General features: G+C 42.4%; 2 protein-coding genes across 5 annotated transcripts; one reads left to right on the top strand and one right to left on the bottom strand.

The window, feature by feature from the left end:
- Positions 1-862: 862 nt before the first annotated feature.
- LOC139635286 (protein arginine N-methyltransferase 8-B) lies at positions 863-13,381 on the top strand. The gene is made up of 10 exons (XM_071502451.1): positions 863-1,786; positions 2,458-2,682; positions 4,133-4,288; positions 4,929-4,992; positions 6,052-6,194; positions 6,533-6,620; positions 7,868-7,983; positions 9,677-9,827; positions 11,379-11,500; positions 12,541-13,381. Exons 1-10 carry the CDS (start codon positions 1,718-1,720, stop codon positions 12,622-12,624), a joined length of 1,218 nt encoding a protein of 405 aa, XP_071358552.1. The 5' UTR covers positions 863-1,717; the 3' UTR covers positions 12,625-13,381.
- On the bottom strand, positions 13,185-23,362 carry cracr2ab (calcium release activated channel regulator 2Ab). 4 transcript variants are annotated; one of them, XM_071502448.1, is made up of 18 exons: positions 23,087-23,362; positions 21,851-22,220; positions 20,421-20,532; positions 20,020-20,209; positions 19,706-19,852; positions 18,614-18,704; positions 18,390-18,485; positions 17,940-18,127; positions 17,631-17,702; positions 17,379-17,427; positions 17,189-17,271; positions 16,225-16,912; positions 15,944-16,082; positions 15,346-15,427; positions 14,894-15,008; positions 14,540-14,641; positions 14,203-14,279; positions 13,185-13,999 (listed from the first exon to the last, which is right to left on the bottom strand). In XM_071502448.1, the coding sequence occupies exons 2-18, from the start codon at positions 22,001-22,003 to the stop codon at positions 13,912-13,914; spliced, it is 2,472 nt and encodes an 823-aa protein (XP_071358549.1). In that variant the 5' UTR covers positions 22,004-22,220; positions 23,087-23,362; the 3' UTR covers positions 13,185-13,911. The 4 variants fall into 4 exon arrangements, 3 of the variants coding, with proteins under 3 accessions (XP_071358549.1, XP_071358550.1, XP_071358551.1); XM_071502449.1 differs by having other exon boundaries at positions 16,225-16,819; XM_071502450.1 differs by lacking the exons at positions 13,185-13,999; positions 14,203-14,279 and having other exon boundaries at positions 14,539-14,772.
- Between the last annotated feature and the right edge of the window lie 104 nt (positions 23,363-23,466).

Here is a 23,466-nt window from a genome sequence, read left to right as displayed (position 1 = left end):
GCAGAAATGAAACGGAGAATCCGTGGCATGAAGGAACACCAGGAGAGGACAGTGAATGTTGGAATGAAAAGTGTGAAAGGGCCAATCATGCTGCCCTCTGTAGATTCAAAGTGCAAGTGTGTTGTGGTTGGAGCCACACCACAACCGGTGATGACCCTGCACCATCTGCCTTAAGCGGCCAATGAAAGCACCTGTTGACTGGAAAGAAGTAAGAGGGCAACATCCTGGAAAGTTTCACCCATAGACAACAATTTAAACCACAACCTAAATTGTTCTTTCATTATTGTGGAAATGTAGTCACGCTAAAGCTATTTTGTGAAACTGTTGGGGAGGTCAAGTTTATTTTTTTTCCTAGAAGGTTACATTAAGTGCATTGTTACAAGTAACAAGGACATTTACATAAAGTCATATATTGCAAAATTTACCAATGTGAATAAACAATAACAGAATGTAGGCCTATTTAAAGTGTCATAGGTAAAACACATTATGTAGACTATATCCCCCTTGTGAGTGTCATTATATTATTGGATCGTTTATTTTCATTGAACCAATGAACTTAAAGCAACAGGAGTTTGCTCTGTTTTTTGATTAGCCTATTGGGCTTATAACAGTGGACGATAGTCGTGGTTATATCGTCGCCTCAGTCCTGGATTAAAAAAAAAAAAACATTCTAAAATATTATATTATTATATATATTATTATATTCTGAAATAGCTATGGTACAAGCCAAACTAAAAGCTGTACATGTGTGCCTGCGCTGTGGTTCAGGAAAGTGTACCACCAGATGGATGAAGTATCATAGCCTTGTTTTTTTGTTCTGTGTTATTTTCACCTGCGTTATATAAGCGAGCGGCTGAGCAGCTCCGTGGCTGCCGGGGAGCCTGGGCTTCTGCTTCTGTGGGGACGCGTGGTGTGGGAGGCATCTTTCTTCTGCGGGGAACGGAGATTTCTTTTTTTTTAATGAATTTTTTTTTTTTTTTTTTTTTTTTTTGGTCACTATTTCGTGTGTAACTGCGGTGCATGCTCACAGTTTGAACCCCCCCCCCCCTCCCCCCTTTCAACTTTCTCGGTGGGGAAACCCCGTCGGGATTACGCGAAGGACTTTCCACGGCGCGCACGAAGCCGGGAGTCGCTCCAGTGTTCCCAGTGCTGAGCGACGTCAGGTGTTTCTGAACGCTGCGGTAGGCGAGAAGAAGAAGAGGTGGACTTTTGTTTCCAGCGCGCAACTGGGGGCCCTTTATTTTTTATTTTATTGATTGATTTTTTATTTTTGGCACTTCATGGTTTTCTTTAAGCCCAGAGATTTAAAATGTGCGGGCAGGTCGGGGCTGTTCATGGATGGATGGACTGACTCCTGCTGGGATCAAACCCGCGACCTTTCAGTGGCTGCACGGCCTCCCCAGCCAATAGACTGCTCTGCCTCCCACTGAAACAACCTGTATCACATCGGATGTGTGTTGTATGGATCACCGGACGTTTCGCCTGGCGCAAATCAATTTCACAACTTTTCTGAGGGGACGAATTGGATTCGATCGAAACTGTGAAACCTGCACGCGTTTCTTATTATGACTTTCCTCTCTACACGTATTCAAGCCATAAGTCCGGTGGCTTAGTGTATATATATATATATATTTTTTTTTTTTTGACACGTTTCTGTAAAGAATCCAGACCCCTCCGCACACTTGGAAGAGTTGTAGCCTAAATCTCGTCGGCTCTCATGGGACTGAGGCATTCGTCGCGTTGTTTGCTGCTACGGCGGAAGATGGCGGAGGCGGACAGCTCGGAGGTAGGGACCTTGTGGTGTCCTGCACCCGGTAACAGCGGGACCGGGACACTGCCAGTCTGCTTCTTTTTACGTTTGACAACACATTTGACTTGAATAGCATTGATATGTACGTTATCGCGATGCCAGCCACATGTAGGATCAACCTTGCACGGATGGCGTGCACACAAAGGAGAGCGCTTGTCCCGGTGTCCTGCAGATGTTGCGGGGGATCTGAGCAGACTCGTGTAACTGCAGTAATAGAGATGATGCATGCGAAAGATGTGCTGTGAGGTCAAATGACCGGTTTATGATGCATGGACGCATTGAAGGCAGCCGCGTCCGCTGTCCCTGGTGCTGAAACGGACCCGCACCTTTTGCCCGGCTTCCTGGAGTAGCCAACACTGTAGTAACACTGTAGCAAGTCTCCCGTCTGTGTAATTAAAAAAAAGACTGTGCTTTTATGGATTATTGACTGCTTCACTGTATGGTTCCCTTTACACTTGCATTTCATTCAGCCTCTGTAACGTAAACGAGGTTTACTCACTCAAAATAACCCCTGCAGTTCCGCAGCTTAATTTCCTCCCATGAAACCCAGTCTTTCCTAACTAATTCTCTTTGGAAGTCATTGTTGTGTGTAATTTCTTAATCCTGCTACAAACTCTTCCCTTATTCTGTCGTTTTCTTCCCAACAGCGGCAACAGCCTGTCACATCCCCCCTCTCTCAGTCTGCCCAGCCCTCCCCACTGCCGAAACCAGTGCCTACTACCCACCATGTGCCCTGCGTCCCTCATACGCCTCATGTAGCAGCCTTGTCCACCTGTCCTGGTCGAGGCAAGATTGCCAAGTTCCTCAGCCCGGAGGAAATGACATCACGGGACTACTACTTCGACTCTTATGCCCACTTTGGCATCCATGAGGTATGCATACCAGGCTGACAGGCAGCAGCTTGGTATGATTAGAGTAAAAATATGACACCAGATGCTTCCTGTTCTGTTTAACTTGATGTTCCTTAACTTTGCCAGGGTCTGGCTTTCTGTCAACAGGAGATGTGAAAAACTTCAGCTCATTTAACACGCACAGATTTCCCACAAACAGACAGGTTGTGATTTTGGTAGCGATCCAAATCTTCTATCTGGCAGAGATGATTTTTTTACCCTTAGCTGAGAAGTGAATGCACGCAGATACTTGATTCCAAATCCTCAGTTCGCTAGATCTGAAAATCGGTTCGTAAAGTAAGAGTACACAAGCCAAGTTAAATCCCAAACAAGTGCAGAAAAACAACGAAACAATCATCCAGGAGAAGCAAAAAAAAAAAAAAAAAATACAAGCTATGAGGAGTTGTCAGTCCTCCAGTGTTTTCAAATCTCCTGTCCAAACACGAGTTTTAACAAAGCATGAAATCAAACACCTTCAAAAACATAACTCAAACATCTCCCAGAAGTTTAAAGTTGTTTATAGTATCTCTCATTTTATTTAAACCTAACTAAAAAAAATCTGACTAAATTATTCCCTCAAATTAAAATCAGCCCCAAACATAAACCACAGAATGCTGCTGCCTGCTTAAGAACAACCAAACATCAAGTTTTAGGATTGATATCTTGTGAGGGAACATAAAGCTGCTGATGGAGAGGGTCTCCCAGCTGACAAACGAGGAGGCTTACTCATTACCAACTAGCACTACGGACATCAGATGTACTGTGGCAGTCCTCACAACGCTCCATAAATGAAAGTAATCTGCGTCTGTCTTTTACAGTCGTTTACAGTCAGCCGCTCAATAAGATTGTAGCGCTATAACCCAGCTAATGACCTTGATCTGCGAAAGGGTGGTGGTGGAAAAGTTTGGGGACGTATAGACCTTTTTAAGTAGAGTCCATATTTAGCATGTGGGTCAGGTTTTTGTCTGCTTGCAGACAAAGAGAGTGCCCTGATTAGAGGAGTGCAACGCAAGAAAGACGTGAAAGTGGGATGTGTGAAAGGGCTCGGGGAGATGGATATCAGGCGGTCCCCAAAGGCTTCAAAGGCTTTGCGTTGTACTCCTGTCTATTTCAAGAAGCTCTGTCACTGTCACACAGGCTTTTGGCCTAAATACTGCCTTTGCTACCTCACTATGCATGACAAAAATGTGTTTACATACTGAGGGAACTTTACAACTGCCCACTTTTTTGCATAATATATACAGATTTGTATGTTCGTTGTGTAACATTTTGTGTATTATATATTCCTTTGAGCATTTTTATGAGTCAGACTTTTCTTTGGGTAGTCTATACCAGTTCAGTATAGAATCTATAGAAGTTTGCATGTGAAAAATCGATGCATCATAATGCATCACAGTTGTGATATCTCAATTCTGCCTCCATTTTTGAACAGGAGATGCTGAAAGACGAGGTGCGGACGCTGACCTACCGGAATGCGATGTACCACAACAAGCATGTGTTCAAGGATAAAATTGTCCTGGACGTTGGGAGTGGAACGGGGATCCTGTCTATGTTTGCGGCCAATGCTGGCGCCAAACACGTGTACGGGGTGAGACAGAAAAATGCAGCCTTTTGACAGAAACAAATACTTCACCTTAATCATCTGTCAGTCTCTGCTTTTCTTTGAGTCATTATAAGAGCAAAAAGCCGCACACCCATTCAGTCTCCAATGATAATATCATATCTCTGTTGTCAGCGGCCTTTCCTTCCCTATGTCAGACACAAACTATGTTTTTTAAAATTTCTCCTAAGGGCCAATCACTAGTCTAGTCCAGAAATTGGTAATCTCTCTCAGACAATCTTAGACACAGAGGCAATAAGAGACATCTGGCTCCCCTTAGAGCAGGGCTGCAAGTCACAGGTTTTACATTACTGGCAGTGTCCCCCCCAGTTATGTATGATTCATATACTGTATTACACTTATGCATGGGAGAGCAAGATGATTTATTAGTTTTTATCTGGCACAGGGTGTGCAATGGGCGACCAGGGACATAAATGTTTAGATGGATTATCAGGGTTTGATTAAATTTTGTCCTCCAGTACCCTAAAGGTGAACCGATATATATATATATATATATATATATATATATATATATATATATATATACAGGGGGAGGGAGTATGGTAGATAACATCCTGCTGGTCACCCCTGTTGACAAGGAAATTTCTTTTTTTTTTTTCGCCTACAGATAGAATGTTCAAGTATATCTGAATACTCAGAGAAGATTATCAAGTCGAACCACCTACACAATGGTAAGTTTAAATGGTTTTCCATTACTACAATATATCTTATATCCATCTGTCTGAACGCCAAGCAGTGCAATGGCATCTGGATTAGAAGCAGCATGAAAAATCAGCATATTTCCATCATTACCGTCACACCCGACAACATTAGTCGCAGTTCTGATGGTTAACTGGCAGCTCGATGTCAAATAAGCATAATCTCTGCCATCAGTCAGAATCCCCCTCAGTGGGGCTGATTACCATTGTAAAATGCCACCCTGAACTTCACAGATGGAGGACTTGCAACAGATGGTTGGTTTCATAACCTGCAAATTTGCCATTAGACAGGTTTTTGTTTGATCATTTAAATTTTCAATTCAGGCATTTAGCTAATGAGCTCAGAAATACATACAAGAATTAAAACTCAAATGCCAAATCAGACCATGATTTATGCAATTATGACTGCAAATTATAATCAGCCATTGAAAATCCAAGCAAATTAGATGCAGTACTTGTTATTAATTAGCGATAAAGAAGTGAAAAACATGGTGATCTTTAAGTTGTTGAAGGTTGAGAATGAGCCAGTTTACAACAAACATGACTGCAAAATGTTCGCATGGGTTTTTCTTCCACATGGTGGTAAAACTGTGTGGCCACCTGTGCAGAGACAGTGTTTTTTAACTGCCTTAATATTAGCATCAAAGCTTATCAAATATATAATTCTTCAGTATGTATACATACATTTTTCACAAATAACATAACAGAAACCTGCAGAGCATATTAATGTGGAATGCAGTAGTTCCACAAATTCAGTGTGTTACATCTGTTTATTTCGACAGCCCTCCTTGTGTCTCCAGCTCATGGGTAAAAGAGACAAAACAGCAAACAAGACAAAGAAAATGCATACATAAATAAAACACTTAGACACAAGATAAGCGCAGTAATTGAGCTGTGCGAATTTACAGAAATCTCAAGGCACAAAAACACTGTGATCTGTGAATAGAGTCATTGTCCGGTCTCCATTAATGCGATGAAGATGCCGTGAAGTCATTTTTTGCGCTTGCTGTTTTGTGGCTCTCCACATTGCAGTCATTACCATCTTCAAGGGCAAGGTGGAGGAGGTGGAGCTTCCCGTGGAGAAGGTGGACATTATCATCTCAGAGTGGATGGGTTACTGCCTCTTCTACGAGTCCATGCTCAACACCGTCATTTTTGCCAGGGACAAATGGCTGGTATGATATTCCTGCTGGAGGCTTGGGGAGGGTGCTGGGCTCGGTGTGTATGTGTGTGTGTGTGTGTTCAGCTGGCTGGACAAATAAGGCTTTTGACACATAAACACACCAGACAGTGATCAAGTAGAGGATTTACTGTACTGCCTGCCTGCATGTGTCTGCTGCCCAGATGCTGAGGTCATACATGAATGATCTGGTTTCTGAGCCCAGTAGCTGCCTGCAGGCTTTAAACTCAGCACATGTGATCTTATATTACTCTCCAGGTGTGTGAACAGTAAAGATGATGGATGGCTTTTGTATAGTGTGGCATTGATATCTGAAACTTCTCTTGTGTTCAGAAACCTGGAGGCCTGATGTTCCCTGACAGGGCTGCTCTGTATGTTGTAGCCATTGAAGACAGGCAGTACAAGGACTTCAAGATTCATTGTGAGTGGTTATTGTAGATTTGTGGCTGTTTGCTTTCAGGTTTTTTGCAAAGTCATTGCCTTCCTCTGTCTCTGTCTCACTCTGTCCCCTCTTAGCTGTGGATAATTAATGATCATTGTGCGGATGAAGTGAAATCAACATACAGAGAAGAATGGCTCCACTTACTGATAAGTCATTCCTTATTAAGGGTTATATACACTGTAAGGAATAGATTTATTAAGGTTAACATATTTTAATTGGTTGATATCACTTTATAAAGTTGATATGGCAGATTTGCAGCAGACAGCATTTATTTTAAGTCGTGTTTCTGTCCACCTGATGAATCTAAGTCCAATATTCACTCTTCTATTAGCTCTATTTTGCTCTCCAACAACTGGGTAACCATTAATAAAGCCATTAATTCCAATATAAGCCCAGTGTAAAACATACCCTTGAGAAAGTAGCACAAAATGTGTTTAAACCAGTGGGGCGAGTTTATTCAACAGTACATTCTTTTCCTTAAACTCGCTCCATGTGTTCAAATAACTATCACGGCAGGAGCGCTGAGCTTAACCTTGCGATCCAGATCCAACCACCAAAATTAAAGGTGCGTGGACAGAGTATCTGGGTCAACAACTTCTACTGAGTTTCCTTTCACTGCACAGGTGGCCCTCCCCGTTCCATTACATCTAGACGTTCACACAAAGGTATATACTTTCACACCAATCCCAAACCCTCGCGCTCTTATTTTTAGTTTCTCTCTGCGTTGGTGGCATTTTCCACCTTCTCATCATAGGGACTTAGTGTTTGGCCCCCTGACAAAGCAAGGTGGAGTGGAGGGACAGAGGGAATGGGGGAGGGAAGGCTTGCTTGGTGTGTTTTCAGCCCAAATTATGATAAAAAAAAAAAAAGCCTGCCAGACATGGTGGAGGAGGTGGAGGAGGCCAGAGTCTATTTTCAGCAGGGCTTGTCTTTCTCCACGCAGGGCCTGGATAGACAGAAAGACAGCATGAGTGCGGGACTGCTCTTCTTGGCGGGGGTTAAGCGTTCTGTTTTATGTTCTCTGCTACCTTTTTTTGTGCTGACAGCTTGGCAGGAACAGAGAGAACAGAGCTTTGCAAATAAAAAAAGAAAAAAAAGAAAAATCAAAAAGAAAAAACCCCATAAAACCCATTCTGTTTGTATGTGTATTCTCATGAGTAGCTGTACTTCAGATGTTTTTGATTGTGTGTGTGTGTGTGTGTGTGTGTGTGTGTGTGCGCGCGCAGGGTGGGAGAACGTGTACGGCTTTGACATGAGCTGCATTCGCAACGTGGCCATCAAAGAGCCTCTGGTGGATGTGGTAGATCCCAAGCAGGTGGTGACCAACGCCTGCCTCCTAAAGGTCAGTCTGTGTGTACACGCATGATGGAGCAGATACAGTATACCTCAAGTATTTGTCTTTCGTGCCATCTGGTTTTAAACCTTGAAAAAAAAACAACATGCTAGAGGCACACATCCAAACAAGCAAAGTTTCTCATCTGTTGTGTTCTTCCACCAAGTACAAACCCCCCCCCCTTCAAAATAAAGTCAGAGACAGCTATCAATCCCCAAGCATCTGAGCATTCCCCATCTGCTGAGACTATTTCCTAGTACATAATAGAGGTCTCTGGAGAGCTGTAATAGTCTGTGGCTCTCCTTCCTTGCTTGAAGATACGACAGTGGCTTGTCTTTTATCTCCCAAATGAACAGAGGATAAGAGCATTCAGGGAGGTGATAGCTTTTTTGTTTGTCCCTTCCACCTTTTACCTCTCTTTTCATTGCTTTTCCTCCCCCACTGCTCCTTCCCTCTGCTTTATGCTTCATGCTGTCCTATTTCGAGGATCCGTTATCTTCATTTCCCCTTCTTCCTATTTCTTTCTCGCGTCATTTTGTCATCTCAGTTCTCACCATTTCCTTCTTAATCACTCACTTCTTCTTACCCTTCATCTTCTGTCACATTCTCTGATTTGAGCGATGTCATGCCTCACTGGTCCGCGCAGACGGGGAGGTCTCACTCTGTGTCTCCCTCCGCGCGATGTGATGGTGAAATGTCACGGGAGAGCAGGCGTTGAGTCACCAGCGAGAATGAAATGGGCTCTCCATCACTCGGATAAGCAGGAGGGTTCCTTTTGTGTTCAAAAAGGTGACTTATTTGCCAGGTCGCAGGGCGGGTTCCTTCTGAGTTAGTGACACGCACCGTCTGAAAATTAATTCTTGCTGCCTCCATTTCTTTCACATGCATGTATTCAGGGCTTATTTACCCTTTCCCCTCGCTGCCAGCCACTTCACCCCATCTTAAATCAAACTGCCACTCATTCCTATCACACTAAAATTACAAAGTCACTCCCAGGGACTTTTTTTTTCCTCCCCTCCCACAATTTGCTGTGTATGATGCTGGCCTGGTATCATTGGAAAGGACAGAGGTGTTAAATCACAATCTGTCATGCTGACGCCACATGGCCAAGCGATCCGCAGACCGATAGGCAAGGCATGATGAACAGGTTGCAGTAACAAGCCCCCCCACCCCCACCCCTCACATCTTCTTAAATACAACATCATCTACATGCAGAGCAGAGACACATCTGCTCCTCTCCTATTTGTACCCAGTGTGATGTTTGGCAGGTAACAAAATGTGATATTTAAATTCGTGGCCATAATCATGATGTAGACACGAGCAAATACACAGACGCTGTTCACTCACTCACTCACTCTCACACACACACACACACACACACACACACACACACAAAACCTCCCTCCCTTGTAGGCTTGAGGGAGGACACCCACACAGCATGTGTACTGTGAGCAGGCTTCATTTGCCAGCCGTGATTCAACCTGTGGGCTTTCACACACACACACACACACACACACACACATAGAATAATCATGATGAATAATCAAGAAGGACTGACATATACATGTACTGCCTGTGTGTGAGAGCTGGCAAATGGGGGTGACAACTTGTGTGTGTGTGTGGTTTTATGTTACATTGTTACTCCCACAGGGTTAATTAATGATTCTTTGTGAAATAAAATAACATAGCATTTTCTTCCCAGGAAGTGGACATCTACACTGTGAAGCCAGAGGACCTGTCCTTCACCTCAGCCTTCTGTCTGCAGATTCAACGCAACGATTATGTCCATGCCCTGGTCACCTATTTCAACATCGAGTTCACCAAGTGTCACAAGAAGACTGGCTTTTCCACTGGTGAGGCTAGACCACAGCCATAACTTCATTATATACCCACTGTTTCCTCAGCCACTCTTAAAGGTTTGGTTCACGCAAATTATAACAAAAACTTTTTTTTTTCACTAATCCCCACATGTAGTAAAAGTCACAGACTTTCTCACGTTCTGTCTCTGATATTTCTGTCACCACCCTCACACAATGGAGGTCTAACTTTGCATTGTACTATATAATGGACTAGGATCACACTTCCCAGGCTTGTCTTTCAGGACTTTACAGCAACAGCATAACCTCCTTGCAATTGTAGAGAAACACAACCACATTCACAGGGTCACTCTTACATAAATACTCTCTGTGCCCTCCCGGGAAAATGTCCAGAATGAAAAGAGGAAGCAAAGCAGAAGCAAAAGTTCAACACAGTCAGTTTAAATCTAAATGGAAAACACTGAAAAACACTGGACATTTCTTTTCATAGGAGAACATAAAACATCTACTGCCACAGTAACAATATATATATATATATATATATATATATATATATATATATATATATATATATATATATATATATATATATATACTGTGTATATTAATGATATTTTTATGAAATGTGGAAAAACAGAAAGTATAACACTGAAAACATGTAACTTTCAAAATAAGATAATTTTGATCGGAACTACTTTCTGTTCAATGAAACAGAAATATCAAAACCTGAGCAAATAAAACAAAAATACCTTCATGGCTGCCACTAAAGTAAGTGAGAAAATAGAATAAAATGTCTTTATTACTTCGGTTAACACTAAGCTTTGATGAGAGAAGACATAAGTAAATGCAGGCATTTATATAACACTACAGAAAAGTGCATGAAGGGAGCAACTGGTAAATTTAGTTTTCACATTCTGGCCCACTCTCATGTCCAGCAAGCTTCCAAATTTCTTGAGCACAAGTATTCTGAGCAGTAAATCAGCGTCTATGGAAAGGAGGTGCCTGCACTTCATTCTAGCTCTTGGCTACACTCTGCTGGTGTTACATGAGCCATCCCTGTGTTTGCACCGACGGAATCACCAAGCACTCCTGGTAACAAGGCGTCGAGGACGCCTATAATAGAGAAAGTAGCAAAGCTGTTATGTAAGCTTATGTTAATACATTCATACATCCAGTGCTTACATAATACAGTGTAGGGGAGGTTCTATGTTTGGCTGAGTCTGTTGGGCCTGAGGCTGAGCATCACTGAAGGAGTACTGTCCTGTAAGCCTGTGTTTCTCCCACTGGCTGAGTAAATTTCAGTTGCTTTGTTGTGAAATTTATTCCACGTTAACATGCCCACGGCACTTTAGTGCCTATCAGAACTGTTTTGTAAATCTTTCCCCCTTAATGCCTCTTTCCTACCTCTTTCCCCATTTCTGCACCTCTCTGCTTTACCTCTTTCCTGTTTAAACACCTTTCACCTTCTCTCCTCTCTATATCGTCATCTTTGTTATTCCTTTTCCTGTTTCTTTCTTCTTCCTGCACATACATTCCTCCTTTTTGCTTCTCTTCTTCTTCCTTCCACTATTTCCAACCTATCCTTAGCTCCAGACGCTCCCAGCACACACTGGAAGCAGACAGTGTTTTACTTAGAGGACTACTTAACTGTCAAGAAAGGAGAGGAGATCTTTGGCAGTATTACTGTCAGGCCCAATGAGAAGAATGTGGTAAGAATCACCAAAGACCGGCACAAAATTCTCAATGGTTTAGATTTAAATAATGTTATAGAAAGTACTCAGATATACTTAAATAAAAGTAGAAATACCACAATGTAGAAATGGAAATTACCTTTGGAAAGAGACAGGCTAGCTGTTTCCCTCTGTTTCCAGCCTTTGTGCTAAGCTAAGATAACTGACTGCTGGCTGTAGCCTTTTATTAAACAGAGATGAGAGTGGTATCAATCTAACTCTCTGCCTTAAAGAGAGTAAGTGTCAGTCAAAGTAGCATGAGCAAAAAGGGCTTTTTTATTTAAATGTTTCAAAATTAAAAGTACTCATGCAGGAAGTGGCTTCTAAAAGTATTATACTATTCTACATTATGTTACCAGATTATTATTACAGATACATTAATCTGTAAATAGCATTTTAGCTGTCAGTTGTTTTGTACCACTGCGGTATTGTATGTCTGTATGTTATCTTATGTCATGTTACGTTATGTCTCATGACATTATCATGTTACTTTATGTTACATTATTACATTATGTTATATTATTATATTACATTAAATTATTATATTATTATGTTACGTTACGTTATTATGTGATGTTACATTATTATGTTATGTTATGTAATATCACTCTTATTGTCTTTGTCTTGCTTCACCAAAAGAAAAATAGCATTTTAATTTTGCATTGAGTCGAATTGGGGCTAATTTTAACTATTTTTCATACTTGAGTTAAAAAGCATCATGTTTCATAAACTTATCATATGTTTTGCATGTTGAATCTTAATCTGCAGGGTAACTAGTAACTACAGGACTCAGATAAATGTAGTGGAGTACAATAATTGCCTCGGAAAATAAGTGGAGTAGAAGTATAAAGTAGTGGAGAAGAAGTACCTTATATTTATCTTAAAGTACAGTACTTGAGTGGATGTATTTAGTTACTTTCCTCCACTGGATTTAAATACCTTTGAAGTGCATCTGTAGTTGTGTGTGAAGGTGAATATTTCTGCCGTTCATTTCTTGGCCATTGTTTTATCTTTTGTAGCGTGACCTGGAGTTCACCCTGGAGCTCGACTTTAAAGGACAACTATGTGAGGCCGCAATTTCCCACGACTATAAAATGCGTTAGGAACAACAACAACAACAGCAGCGCCCTGGTGCGGACCTTCCCTCAGCCCCTCTGGACACATCCTAGAGAGGGGGGAGGGCACAGGCTCTCCAACAAGCATTCCAGTGGGCCAGCGAGGGCAACCCGACGCATCTGATTGGATGCCATTAAGCCAGCACCTGAGTGATGTCATCAGAGTAGGCAAGTATCTGTCAGCAATAGTGCCATCACGTGTACCAACTTGATCGACTCGGGCACATCGTTGAATGTAACCTCCTAAATGAACTTGATTTTTTTTCTCTCACTAGTTTCTGGGAATTTAATTATTTTGAGTATAAAATGGAAAGCATTTACCAGTCTTTATATTGTTAGTGCAGCTAATGGGGAAGCATTGATCTGTGTGATGTTGAGAGGGTTACAGCACAGTCATTAACTGTTTTTCCTTTAGTCATTTGTTAAGATTTATGATTTATGTACTGTATAATTGTATTGAAGGTACAGTAATCGATTGTGTTTTATTCCATTATTTATTTGCATGTGAATTTTTTTTTTTTTGCTTCATTGATTGCAGAAAGATGAAATGTAATTAATTTATTTCTTTAATTGAGGATAATTCAGAACAACTGTACTTTGGTGCCAGAGTAAAAACAGAACAATGCCTCAGAACAGTAACAAACACAGATGCAATATGTCATGAAATACTTTGTTTTCAGGACCAGACAAAGAATATGAAAAAAAGAACGTGATGATGAATAAAATGTCAGAGAATCAAGTTGGATTTGTTGTTACATGATTGTCATTTAAAACTACTATTTCAATGAATTCCAAATAATTTATTTTAGTGTAGTTCAACAAAAGGTAACTACATAACATACTCTACACCAGATACAGAGAAATTAAGACTTTAAAGCTAACATTCACTTATGAAAAGCCTGTAGCACATTTATGATTTTTCTCATGGGTGAAGGTTGTTATTGAAATATTTTGACTATAAATCTTTAAGACAGCACTACTGTGATTTGGCAACACAGCATTACTCACAGGAAATTGTCACGCACCGTATTTCCACTTTAGATAAGCTCGTCCTCTGAGCTTCATCATTTAAGCTTGACAGCAGTTTGTTCACATGCGCAGCACCAACCCTTCATGTCCACTTCAACGTGCACAGCATCTCCGGGCTTTGGTGCAGACTCGGTTTCAATACTGATTTCACTGTTGTCTTCAAACACTGCAAACCCACTGTCCAGGAGTCATCCAGAGTAGATTTCTTTCAAAGTTTTTAGCTTTTTCTCATTAGTCAGTGTGTCTTCACTTGCAGCAGGCTTTCTTCTTCACGGGCTGAGCGCTGAGGATGACTGTTGTTTCTCTCACCGTGTCTTCCTGCTCCATTAACACTCTGAGTAAAGACAGAGAAAGAGAGAGAGAGAGAGGACACTGCGTGAGCCAGCGGTGTTACCACCATATCTCAGTTTCCTGACAGAAGGTTGTAAATTCAAAAGACCATCTACCCCTCAGTAGTTTTATCATGTATTTGATGATCGTCTGAATGGTTTGTTTCTTGACATCTACTGTTATAATAGGCACTGACTGTGATCTTACCTGGCCAGGTGCGTCAGGGACTCTATCACATTCTTGCCTGTGTAGGCACTGACCTCAAAGAACATCACCTTGTTTTCCTGCACAGGATATGTAGACAAAGACCAGATAGAGCTGTCAATAATTACATCTTTGTGTTAGGATTACAAAAGAATTTGACAGGATGTCCTGAATCAACAACATAAGCGATGTCAGTGGTGTTGCAGTCATTTTCTCTTAGACTCAACAAGGTGGCGGTACTCCACTGCACTTGAAAGGATTTTATGTGAAAGCAGAAAGCAATAAAAATGCAGAAAAATCATTATAGGTCAATCATCCATGAGCTTTGAGGTAAACTCACATAAGCCAGTTGCTCAGCTTCTTTAAATGACACCTCTCTGTCTCCATCCATGTCCATTTTGTTGCCCAGAAGGAGGATGGGGATCCCTTCTCCTGCAGCTTCCTGAAAGAGCCATGTCCAAAATCACTGGATCCTACACTTCCCACAATACAACTCAGCAGCATGGCTTTGTCATGTAAACTCAGTGAAGTGCTCCTTTAAGATTTTGGTAAGAATTTGAACCTTTGTTGGCTCTATGGATAATTAAAATGTTCGATTAATGTTCAGCACTACAAGTTAAAAGTAAAATTAAAAACAGGTCCATGTTTGATAAATAAACCACAACAATCTCCCAGCTTGGGTCAAAGGTCAGACCTGAACATTGGTGAGCCAGGGTCGCACGGCCCCGAAGCTCTCCTCCACGGTGACGTCGTACATCACCACCACACCGTCTGCTTTGCGAAAGAACTGCTTGGTTATGCTGCGGTACCTGCATCAACGACAGGGTTCAAACATCAGCACCCGGAACGACTGGATACACAAACATTAAAAATACACTTAAAGTTCTGTCACCCATCGGTATACTGTACCTACACAATAGCAATTATACACTTAAAAGTAGTACAGTGAAAAATGTAAGTATAGTTAAAATATATAAGTCTATTTTTGAGGTACAGGATATTATGTTATTCATACTCTGTGTCCTTGTAGCAATTTTAACAATAGTTAAGGAGAATTTTAATGATTATTTTGAGTTTATTTTCTCAGTGAACTGTTGGGTTAAAAGGTCCAGTTGTTCTCCATCTAAAGAATAAGACACAACTCACCTCTCTTGACCTGCTGTGTCCCAAAGCTGCATGGCTACCTGCATATTGTCCAGGGTTAATGTCTTCACACTGTAGTCAATACCTGATCAAGACACAACAAAGATCATCATACCGCTGATAAAACCAGGCTTAATTGGTCATTTTTGAGTAGAGGGTTTTTTTTAAATATATGTGGCTACATTTCCTGTATTCAACTTAAATTTGATTACAGTAATTGTTTTTGACAGAGCAACCAAGACAAAAAATGTCCACAAGGGGCCCCAGCGAGGTGTGATACTGACTGGGCCCCATTTCAGATGAGAAAGGTTGAACAACGTGGAGATAACAAGGCGCGAGTGCGGCTTGGGAAAGATGAAAGCGAGGGGAAAAATTCATCAGAAGTGACATAAGCTGCTGTACAATGTGTGCCAGGGCTCTTAGACAAGGCATTGTGACTTTACAAGCCCTTTCATGTGATACTAAGTCGCCCTCTCCTGTGTTAGCTTCCACAAACACACACAGACAGACACACACACACACACATGGCATTCACATTTGTTCAAAACAGCCTCTGACACGTTCCTGTACAATGCAAAAATTACAGTGTCTTTCTTCTCACCCACAGTAGCAGTGGTGGAAGGGAGGAAACGGCCCTCACAGAAGGAGCGCAGCAGGGATGTCTTCCCCACGCTGGAGTTGCCCACCAGGACCACCTTAAACAGACGGTCCGGGGCAAACAGAGCTGCTTCTTTTGTCTTCTGATGATGATAAAACACAGGCGAGGGAGAGAGATCAACATTTTTGTTCAGATCACACTCTGTAAATGAATTGCTCTTTATCTGTACTCATAAATTCAAGATTGTTTTGTGTCACTTGAAAGCACCAAAGCTGTGGACCAACTTGCTGAGTCTCCTTCCCCAGAGGCTGTCCTCTTGGGGATGTGGGCGTCTTTTTTGCTCGGGCATGGTGGGATTTCCTCGCCGGAGATGCTTCCGCCAACACTGAAACATGACTGTAAGTTGGGGTGGCAGAGAGGTCTGCTGCCATGACAACACTAGATTCAACGTCGCTCTTTGCTTCTTCTTCCTCCTCATCGTCCTCCTCGTCTTCCTCCTCACTGAGTTGGTGCATTAAGGGCTGGGGCCCGCCTTGGAGAAGGTGAGGTAGGTGATCCTCCTCGATGGAGATGACTCGACGAAGGGGCCACCCATCTGGAGGGGCGTCCAACACCTCATCTTCTACCGCCGTCTTCTTCCCAATTTCCACTTTCTTCCCTCTTTCTCTGCCCGTCACTCTCTTGGCGGGAGCCATCTTGCTGGGTGACTTTTTGGCTCTTGCCTTCACATCGTGCGCTTTGGGAGCAGAGCTAGTGTAGCCGTTGGCTAAGCCGGAGTTCTTCTTTGCTGCAGGGCGTTGTTGACATGCAGGGGCGCTAACAGGGGTGGTGGTGGTGGTGGTGGAGGAGGGGGTAGTGTTGGTGGTGGTGTCATCCTCACTACAGGAGGAGGAAGCAACAAACACGATTTGAAGGTGCTCTATAGGCAAGGCCTCCAGAGACTGGTAGGACCCATCCACCAACAGTGGGGCTCTTTGGAAACAGGGGAGAAACAGAGGATATACTGGATCAATTCACTTCATCTGGAGGCTTAAGCGCTCAAATGTTTCCGATTTTAGTGTTATCTAAGCTATTGTGTTAATTTAGTAGATCTTTGGAAGTGTATAAAATCAGATATCCTCTGTTTTTCCTCCTTTGATACATAATTTTCACATCACACCGAAGAGGAAATTCTTCTTTGACACACAGGAAACAATGTGACAGGGCTGATTTGGGTTAAAAAGAGTGCAGGGATGATGAATGAGTCACCTTTTTGCCGGCTGGCTGGTGTCATCAAATATGTTGGAGAGGCCCGCTCTCTGCTTCTGCTTCTTTCTGAGTGATGTTCGAGGCTTGTTTAAACAAAAGGGGATGTGTTACACAGCTTTTTTTTTTTTTTAAATCAGTCATGTAATGCCATAATAGATAACCACTGTTACATAAAACAGCATCGACTTACCACACCGCAGCATATGTCCCGCTCATCTTTTAAATGTTTGTTCATCTCTCTGAAATAAAAGAGGGGAGAAGAAAGTTGGAATCTTTTTAATGAAAACACACACTGAGAAGGGTAAAAGGTGTCTTATACCTGCCCCACCTGAGTCTCTGAAAATCCTTTAACTTACTTTGGAATCTGATTTGTGAAGTTTGCCAATTAGAGACTCAACCAGACGCTAAAAAGACAGGCGCTCGCGGAATGACCTCATCATACCTGAGGAGATCAAGTTGCTTCATGAGACTCTGCTTTTCTCTCTGCAGTCCCTCAGTTACTCTGTACATTTCCCTGAAACCAGACAGAAACACCCAATTCTCAGTACGAATACAAGTGAGTGTGTGTTTCAGTGTTGAAAACCTGGTGGTCCCTTCTTTAAGGGTTTATTTAAAGTTAAAGCTTGGTGTAGGGTTACGGATAGGATTAGACGTAGTCAGGAATTAACTGCGGTGAGGAAACACTCTTAGATTAACGTTAATACAAACAATACTGGAGATAGATATGTGAAGTGAGTGTGTGTATACCCACATCTCTTTCTCCTGGTGCAGCCGGGCGGCCTGCTCCTGCAGCATGGTCAGCTGCTCCTGGGCCAGTGACAGCTCCTGGCTGGTGCTCTCCAGCGCCCGGGACAGCTCGTCGTTGGTCATCTTCAGCTTGACGTTCTCCACATGGCTCTCCTGCTTCTCGCTGCTCAGCTCGTGGCACTGGAGCTCTAACTGGAGAGGGGTGAAAATGCACTAAAGCTGAGTGAGTGTACTTAAGAGTCTGTCAGGAGAAAAGGAGCAGTTTCAATCCCGTCCCCACCACACATGATGAGGAGGTAAAGATTAATACCACAAATGTGGACTTTTTTTTATCGTAATGGATCTATCTGATCTTTCGAGCCATTTTCCAATTGAATATAGAATCTAAATCTTGTGTGAATGGATGTTGTTGTAATGGAACGTGAGTCAGGACGTGTTGCGCATGTCCACTCACCCTTTTCTGTTTCTGGAAAAGCTGCTCCAGCTCTCTCTCCTTTGAAAACAGCTGGTGCTCCAGGTCCTGGCTGCGCAGCTGAAGACGCTCAGAGTCCTGCATGACCCGGAGGTGAAGAGGTTAAAGATCACAAGGTTCAAAGAGCAGCTCGTGATCAGGGCTCAACATCTCGCCAAAACAGTGCAAACATCAAACAGGAAATGATTTGGCTTTGTTTTGAGTACCTGAAATAGCAGCCGGTCTTTCTCATTTTTAATCTGTGCCTCCATCTCTTCATATAAATGACGGATCTCACTGTCATGTGTTGCAGCCTTCCTGCAATTAGGGACCGTACTAGACATTAAGGATGTAACAAGTAGTAAACCACAGTGTGACATAATATCCTAACATGTAGGAACAGAATGGCATTGTTGTCTAGGCTGAGCTTACACCCTCTGACAAGGGTGTATTATTCCCTCTGTAACTGTAATTACAGGTAAATACTTTAACATGCACACACACACACACACACACACACACACACACACACACACACACACACACAGAGCTTCATTTTTTTTAAAAGAATACTGAGTGGTATTTACATTCCCTCTGACAATTGTTAAGACCCAAATCAGCCAATTAGTAGAGCCTAGAGGAATAACAAGCCGTTACACAGTACCACGCAGTGCCATGGGAAAACTACCATATGCATATTTTACATTACATTAACACATCCCGTGTACACACACAAACAAACACACACACACATCTGCAATCTGACACCATCTCAGTAATCATAAAGCACGTTGCTCTGCATATTATGGAAGTAAAGCTGTGAATATACAGTACAGAAGATATATCGGTGTGTTACTGGATGTATTACTGGGTTTCCACACCAGCAGAGGGTGGTCAGACGTCGAGAGTGTGCCTCCAGATTAGTGGTCATTTGACACGGACAAAAGAGTTGTTCTATAGAGAATTACAGGGAAATCCATGCAAACACTCCCAGGCTGCAGACCCGGCATGGAGCAGTAATATGAACACAAACACACACACAAAGCCACCATTAAGTCACTCGTTCTTTAGGTGGCTAATGAGAGAGAGGTTTTGCATTATATTACATAAAGTACAGCACTTTAGGAACCAATTGAGTAATCTGACCTTTTGTCACTGTGGCCGCAGTAAATAAACACCCAGTTCCTTTAATCCTTGCATTTCTATTTAATTCTCCCTCCTGTACACCATAGGTTAATGTTTTCTTTTGCTTATTCATTCCTTCTCTTCCTCTTGTCCCCCTGCGTGCACACGAGTGCATGTGTGTTCTGTCTAACTACCTCTGGAGGGCGCTCTCCATCTCCTTCTTCTCCTGGTGGGCCTCTTTTATTTGGTGGGTGACCCTGGCCAGGAACTCCTCGAAATTGGACAGGAGGTGCGGCTCATCTCGCCTGAGCTGGGCCCAAAGACTGCGCACCTCGCCTGGACTGAAGAACAGGAAGAGCAGAAACCCCAATGAGGGAGATTAAATGAGCCAGGTTAAATGACATCTCAGGTTTCCCCTTGTCACATTTGGATCACAGGAGTTACGCAGCATGTAATAGAAAATACAATAAATATACACTCAATAAGGGCTTGTAGTGATCACACTCACTCCTCAAACACATTACTGGCCCCCAGGCTCTCCAGCAGCATACAGAAGTGCCTCTCCTCCTCGTCCTCAACTCCTGACAGCTTGGCTTCCCATTGGCTCTGATAAAGGGCTTCCTTCGCTCTAAAGATGGGGCTGGGGGCCTGATTTTGGTCGTCAGTGACAGAGATCCTCCGGCCGTGCAGGAACTGACCTGAGGGAGACCAGCATGGGGAGGGAGACCAGCATGGGGAGGCAGAAACAACATTTTTAGAGAAACACACGTGTATAATTTCCCATGAAATTGCCTAATACACCATATCTGAATGTTGCTTGTTCCAGCTTTGATAGACATGCTGTTTGAAGTGTAGACCAAAATAAGCCGTATGAAGCCAGCTAAAGACCTTGGACAGCAGGAAACCTACTGAATCCAGAGGAGAATGCCTCCAGTGTGAGGTAACCAGTGCGATCTGTATCCAGAGAGTCAAACACATCCTCCAGCTCCTCTGCAGACAGAGGCAGCTCTCTGTGCAGCCTCTGCCAGGAAAACATAAACACACAGGATCTTTAAATGCTGTTGCACTGAGCTGACCTGCACACAAATGATCAGCAGCACAAAAAAAAAAGATACATAGTTGATCGACATGTTTCTCTGTGTGGTTATAACTCAAGCGCACCGTCCATAGAATAAACAGTAGCACAAAGTGGCTGTTTCATGTGTCTGTACAGAGCTTTTTTTTTTTTTGGAAGCCTTCAACACAAACAACAGCAACAAAAGGCACGAAGCTCAAAAGAGCCCTGTCCTCATTAACTGACAACACAGCTCGGACGTTGTTAGTGCTTTGAAGAGGGTCTGTGTGCATTGTTCCTGTTTGTGTTCCTCATTTCAGCCAGTGAAATGATATGTGTGAGAGTGGGCTGCACCTATACTCGTAAACATTTCCATCAATGGCGCTACTGTTTCAGTGCATGTGAGTGGGTGAAGTGCTTCTCCTACAACGGTGGCATAACATGAAAAAAAAACTCAGAATTGAAAGACAACCATGACACTAAGTGTCTCCTACTTGCCATTCATCGTCATTACAGCGCCACAGGTAAATGCACGTCCTCTTGACCTATTGTTCTTAGTGGAGGCTTAATGAATTCAAAGAGCATCCATGCATTTTTTTTCAGAGAAATAATGAGACATTAAAGAATGAGTTTGTCTACAAAGCTAAAAAAAAAAAAAGAAAATGTCTTATGCTTTTAAAAGAAATATATCATTTGGAGCTGAAACAATAAGTTGATATATATTCAACTATATATATATATATATATATATATATATATATATATATATATATATGTGTGTGTGTGTGTGTGTGTGTGTGTGTGTGTGTGTGTGTGTGTACACCTTACATATCTTTGCCGTCAGAGCTTGTTTGGACAAAATGAGCATTATGAAGACATAGCTTTGAGCTATCTGACCTTGTGACTGGCATTTCTTTTATGATCATCTATAAGCTTCATCTACAACCCAATGATCAATTGACAGCAGATTAAAGGGGAGATCAAACTCTTTTTTAGAGGTTAAATGTGTATGTAGCCTTCTGTGGCTCACATGAGCAGTGCAATATTACAATAAACTGCCTCAGGTGATGTCATTTGAGTCAGCATTGGTTGGGGCTCAGGGCTACAAGTTTGCAAATGACATAATAGATCCTTAGTTGCAGCCTTAAAATCAAACCATCAATAAGTCCCTCCTAATAAACTGGACAGCAGGAGCTTCAACAGTGCGCAGATTTTACATATGTCCTCTTAACCTTCGTCTCTCCATCCCCTCTCAAACCCAGGACACACACACTCCTTTTCTAACCCTCATATCAGTGCGGCTAATGAAGCCTTTGCCCTCCACGTCGCAGGTCTGGAAGAACTCCTTGGTCTTATCCAGCAGGGCGATGTGACCCCAGTCTGAACCCCTCCTCTCTGGGTTAAGTCCGAAGCCATTCACCCTGCTCTCCTCCTCCATGTCTGCGGCTCTTCTTTTTTTTTAAAGGACACCTGAGTGTGTAAGTCTCATGTACTTCAGTGGCAGTCAGGAGTGGAAACAGACATCAGGCCTCCTCACTGGCCCTGTATCCTGTGCTCCGAGGCTCTCAAAGTCGCCATGACAACAGAGACAAGAAGTAGCATCAGATGATGAGATCACTGATAATGTAAATACTCTTGAAACAGGTCGCAGGCCCCTGTGAAACAGAGAGAAATATAACAAAAACTTCAAACTTCTTACTGCAGCAGTGGGAAGGTTGAGAAAACTGGTGAGTTAACCACACAATGAGAACATGAGTGCAACAGTACCACACTTGTTAAAACTATACAGTACTTCCCTTTTCTAATAAGCCTGGAACAAGCAACTCACAAAGGTATGTAAACACAGTGTAAAAGATTATCTTAATACCCCGCCATACAGAACACATGATGGCATAATGCCTGCAAGACTGCAGGAGCTGAATTCCAGACTGTACAATGCATCTCCCTTTGTGCTTCTGCAGCGGCTCTTAGTTTCCATCACGACTGCATGACTCAAACAAGGTTTCTGAAGTACTTGTTTTGTTTGTTCTGTTCAGAGCTGGGGTGCAGTCTGTCTTGTCAGAGATTCTAAATATGTAGCAAACACTGCAGTCAGTGACTGACTGCAGTGACTGACTGCAGTGTCAATCATCTGAGAGGCAGATGAGTGATTTTCAACTAAACTCTTGAAATGGAAAAGTTTGTTTTAGTGGTGAGTGAGAGACTGGATGTCACAATTCAAACAAAAACTATTAAGAAATGACTATGGTTAAAAACACTCATATCTGTTTCCTCATGGGGCTTTTTTTTCTTTTTGAGTGCACATAAAATCCCTTTAGTATTATCACGTGTATTTGACCCTGTGCAGTAAAACACACTGTTCTCAATAAACAGTATGACAAATATGAAAAGTTTTGGCCCTTGCTTTATAACATGTAAAAGAAACTCATGGCTAATTCTTTCTTCTAGCAGAGTCAGCTCCTTTTAGCTTTAACATAAACCACATCTTTAAAGAAACCACAAACTGGAGGAAAGGTCTTACCTTTTCCAAATGATACGCCCCAGAAAGTAAAGCCTTTTTCCGCCCTCAGTATCAACACAGCAGTGACCGTGCTCTGTGTTTAGGAAGTCTTGCTTCACAGATGAATGTCAAGACAAGTCATTCTGCAACCATGTGATGTCATGAGGAAGCGGCCTGAGGCTTTTAAGCCTGGGTCCGCACACTGCTCCCACAGAGAGAGAGAGAGAGAGAGAGAGGGCTGCAGAGTGAGCTCTCTTTATGTGGGCTACATGTAAGCAACATGTTTACATCATCTGTAACTATGACGACAATGGGCTCAAAACCAGAGAGTCTTGAATGTTAATGTGTTATTGACAAAGGTTTCATTAAGATCTAAAGGAAAACTACAGCAATTTTTTTTT

This window comes from Trachinotus anak, unplaced genomic scaffold (assembly GCF_046630095.1).
Source record: "Trachinotus anak isolate AG129_WGS33_773 ecotype Australia unplaced genomic scaffold, CSIRO_AGI_Tana_v1 ptg000018l, whole genome shotgun sequence".
NCBI classification, from domain to species: domain Eukaryota; kingdom Metazoa; phylum Chordata; class Actinopteri; order Carangiformes; family Carangidae; genus Trachinotus; species Trachinotus anak.
The sequence above is the reverse complement of the archived record's forward strand: the minus strand, read 5'-3'. Positions and strand labels throughout refer to the sequence as shown.

Excerpts from the sequence above, each read along its gene's own strand:
- LOC139635286 (XM_071502451.1), top strand. The coding sequence starts at position 1,718 with ATGGGACTGAGGCATTCGTCGCGTTGTTTGCTGCTACGGCGGAAGATG. Across the intron at positions 6,195-6,532 it reads TTGCCAGGGACAAATGGCTG|AAACCTGGAGGCCTGATGTT; the intron begins GTATGATATTCC and ends TCTTGTGTTCAG. Across the intron at positions 7,984-9,676 it reads CCAACGCCTGCCTCCTAAAG|GAAGTGGACATCTACACTGT; the intron begins GTCAGTCTGTGT and ends TTTTCTTCCCAG.
- cracr2ab (XM_071502448.1), bottom strand. The coding sequence starts at position 22,003 with ATGGAGGAGGAGAGCAGGGTGAATGGCTTCGGACTTAACCCAGAGAGG. Across the intron at positions 20,210-20,420 it reads GGCATTCTCCTCTGGATTCA|GTCAGTTCCTGCACGGCCGG; the intron begins GTAGGTTTCCTG and ends GGTCTCCCTCAG. Across the intron at positions 17,428-17,630 it reads AAGCAACTTGATCTCCTCAG|AGAGATGAACAAACATTTAA; the intron begins GTATGATGAGGT and ends CTTTTATTTCAG.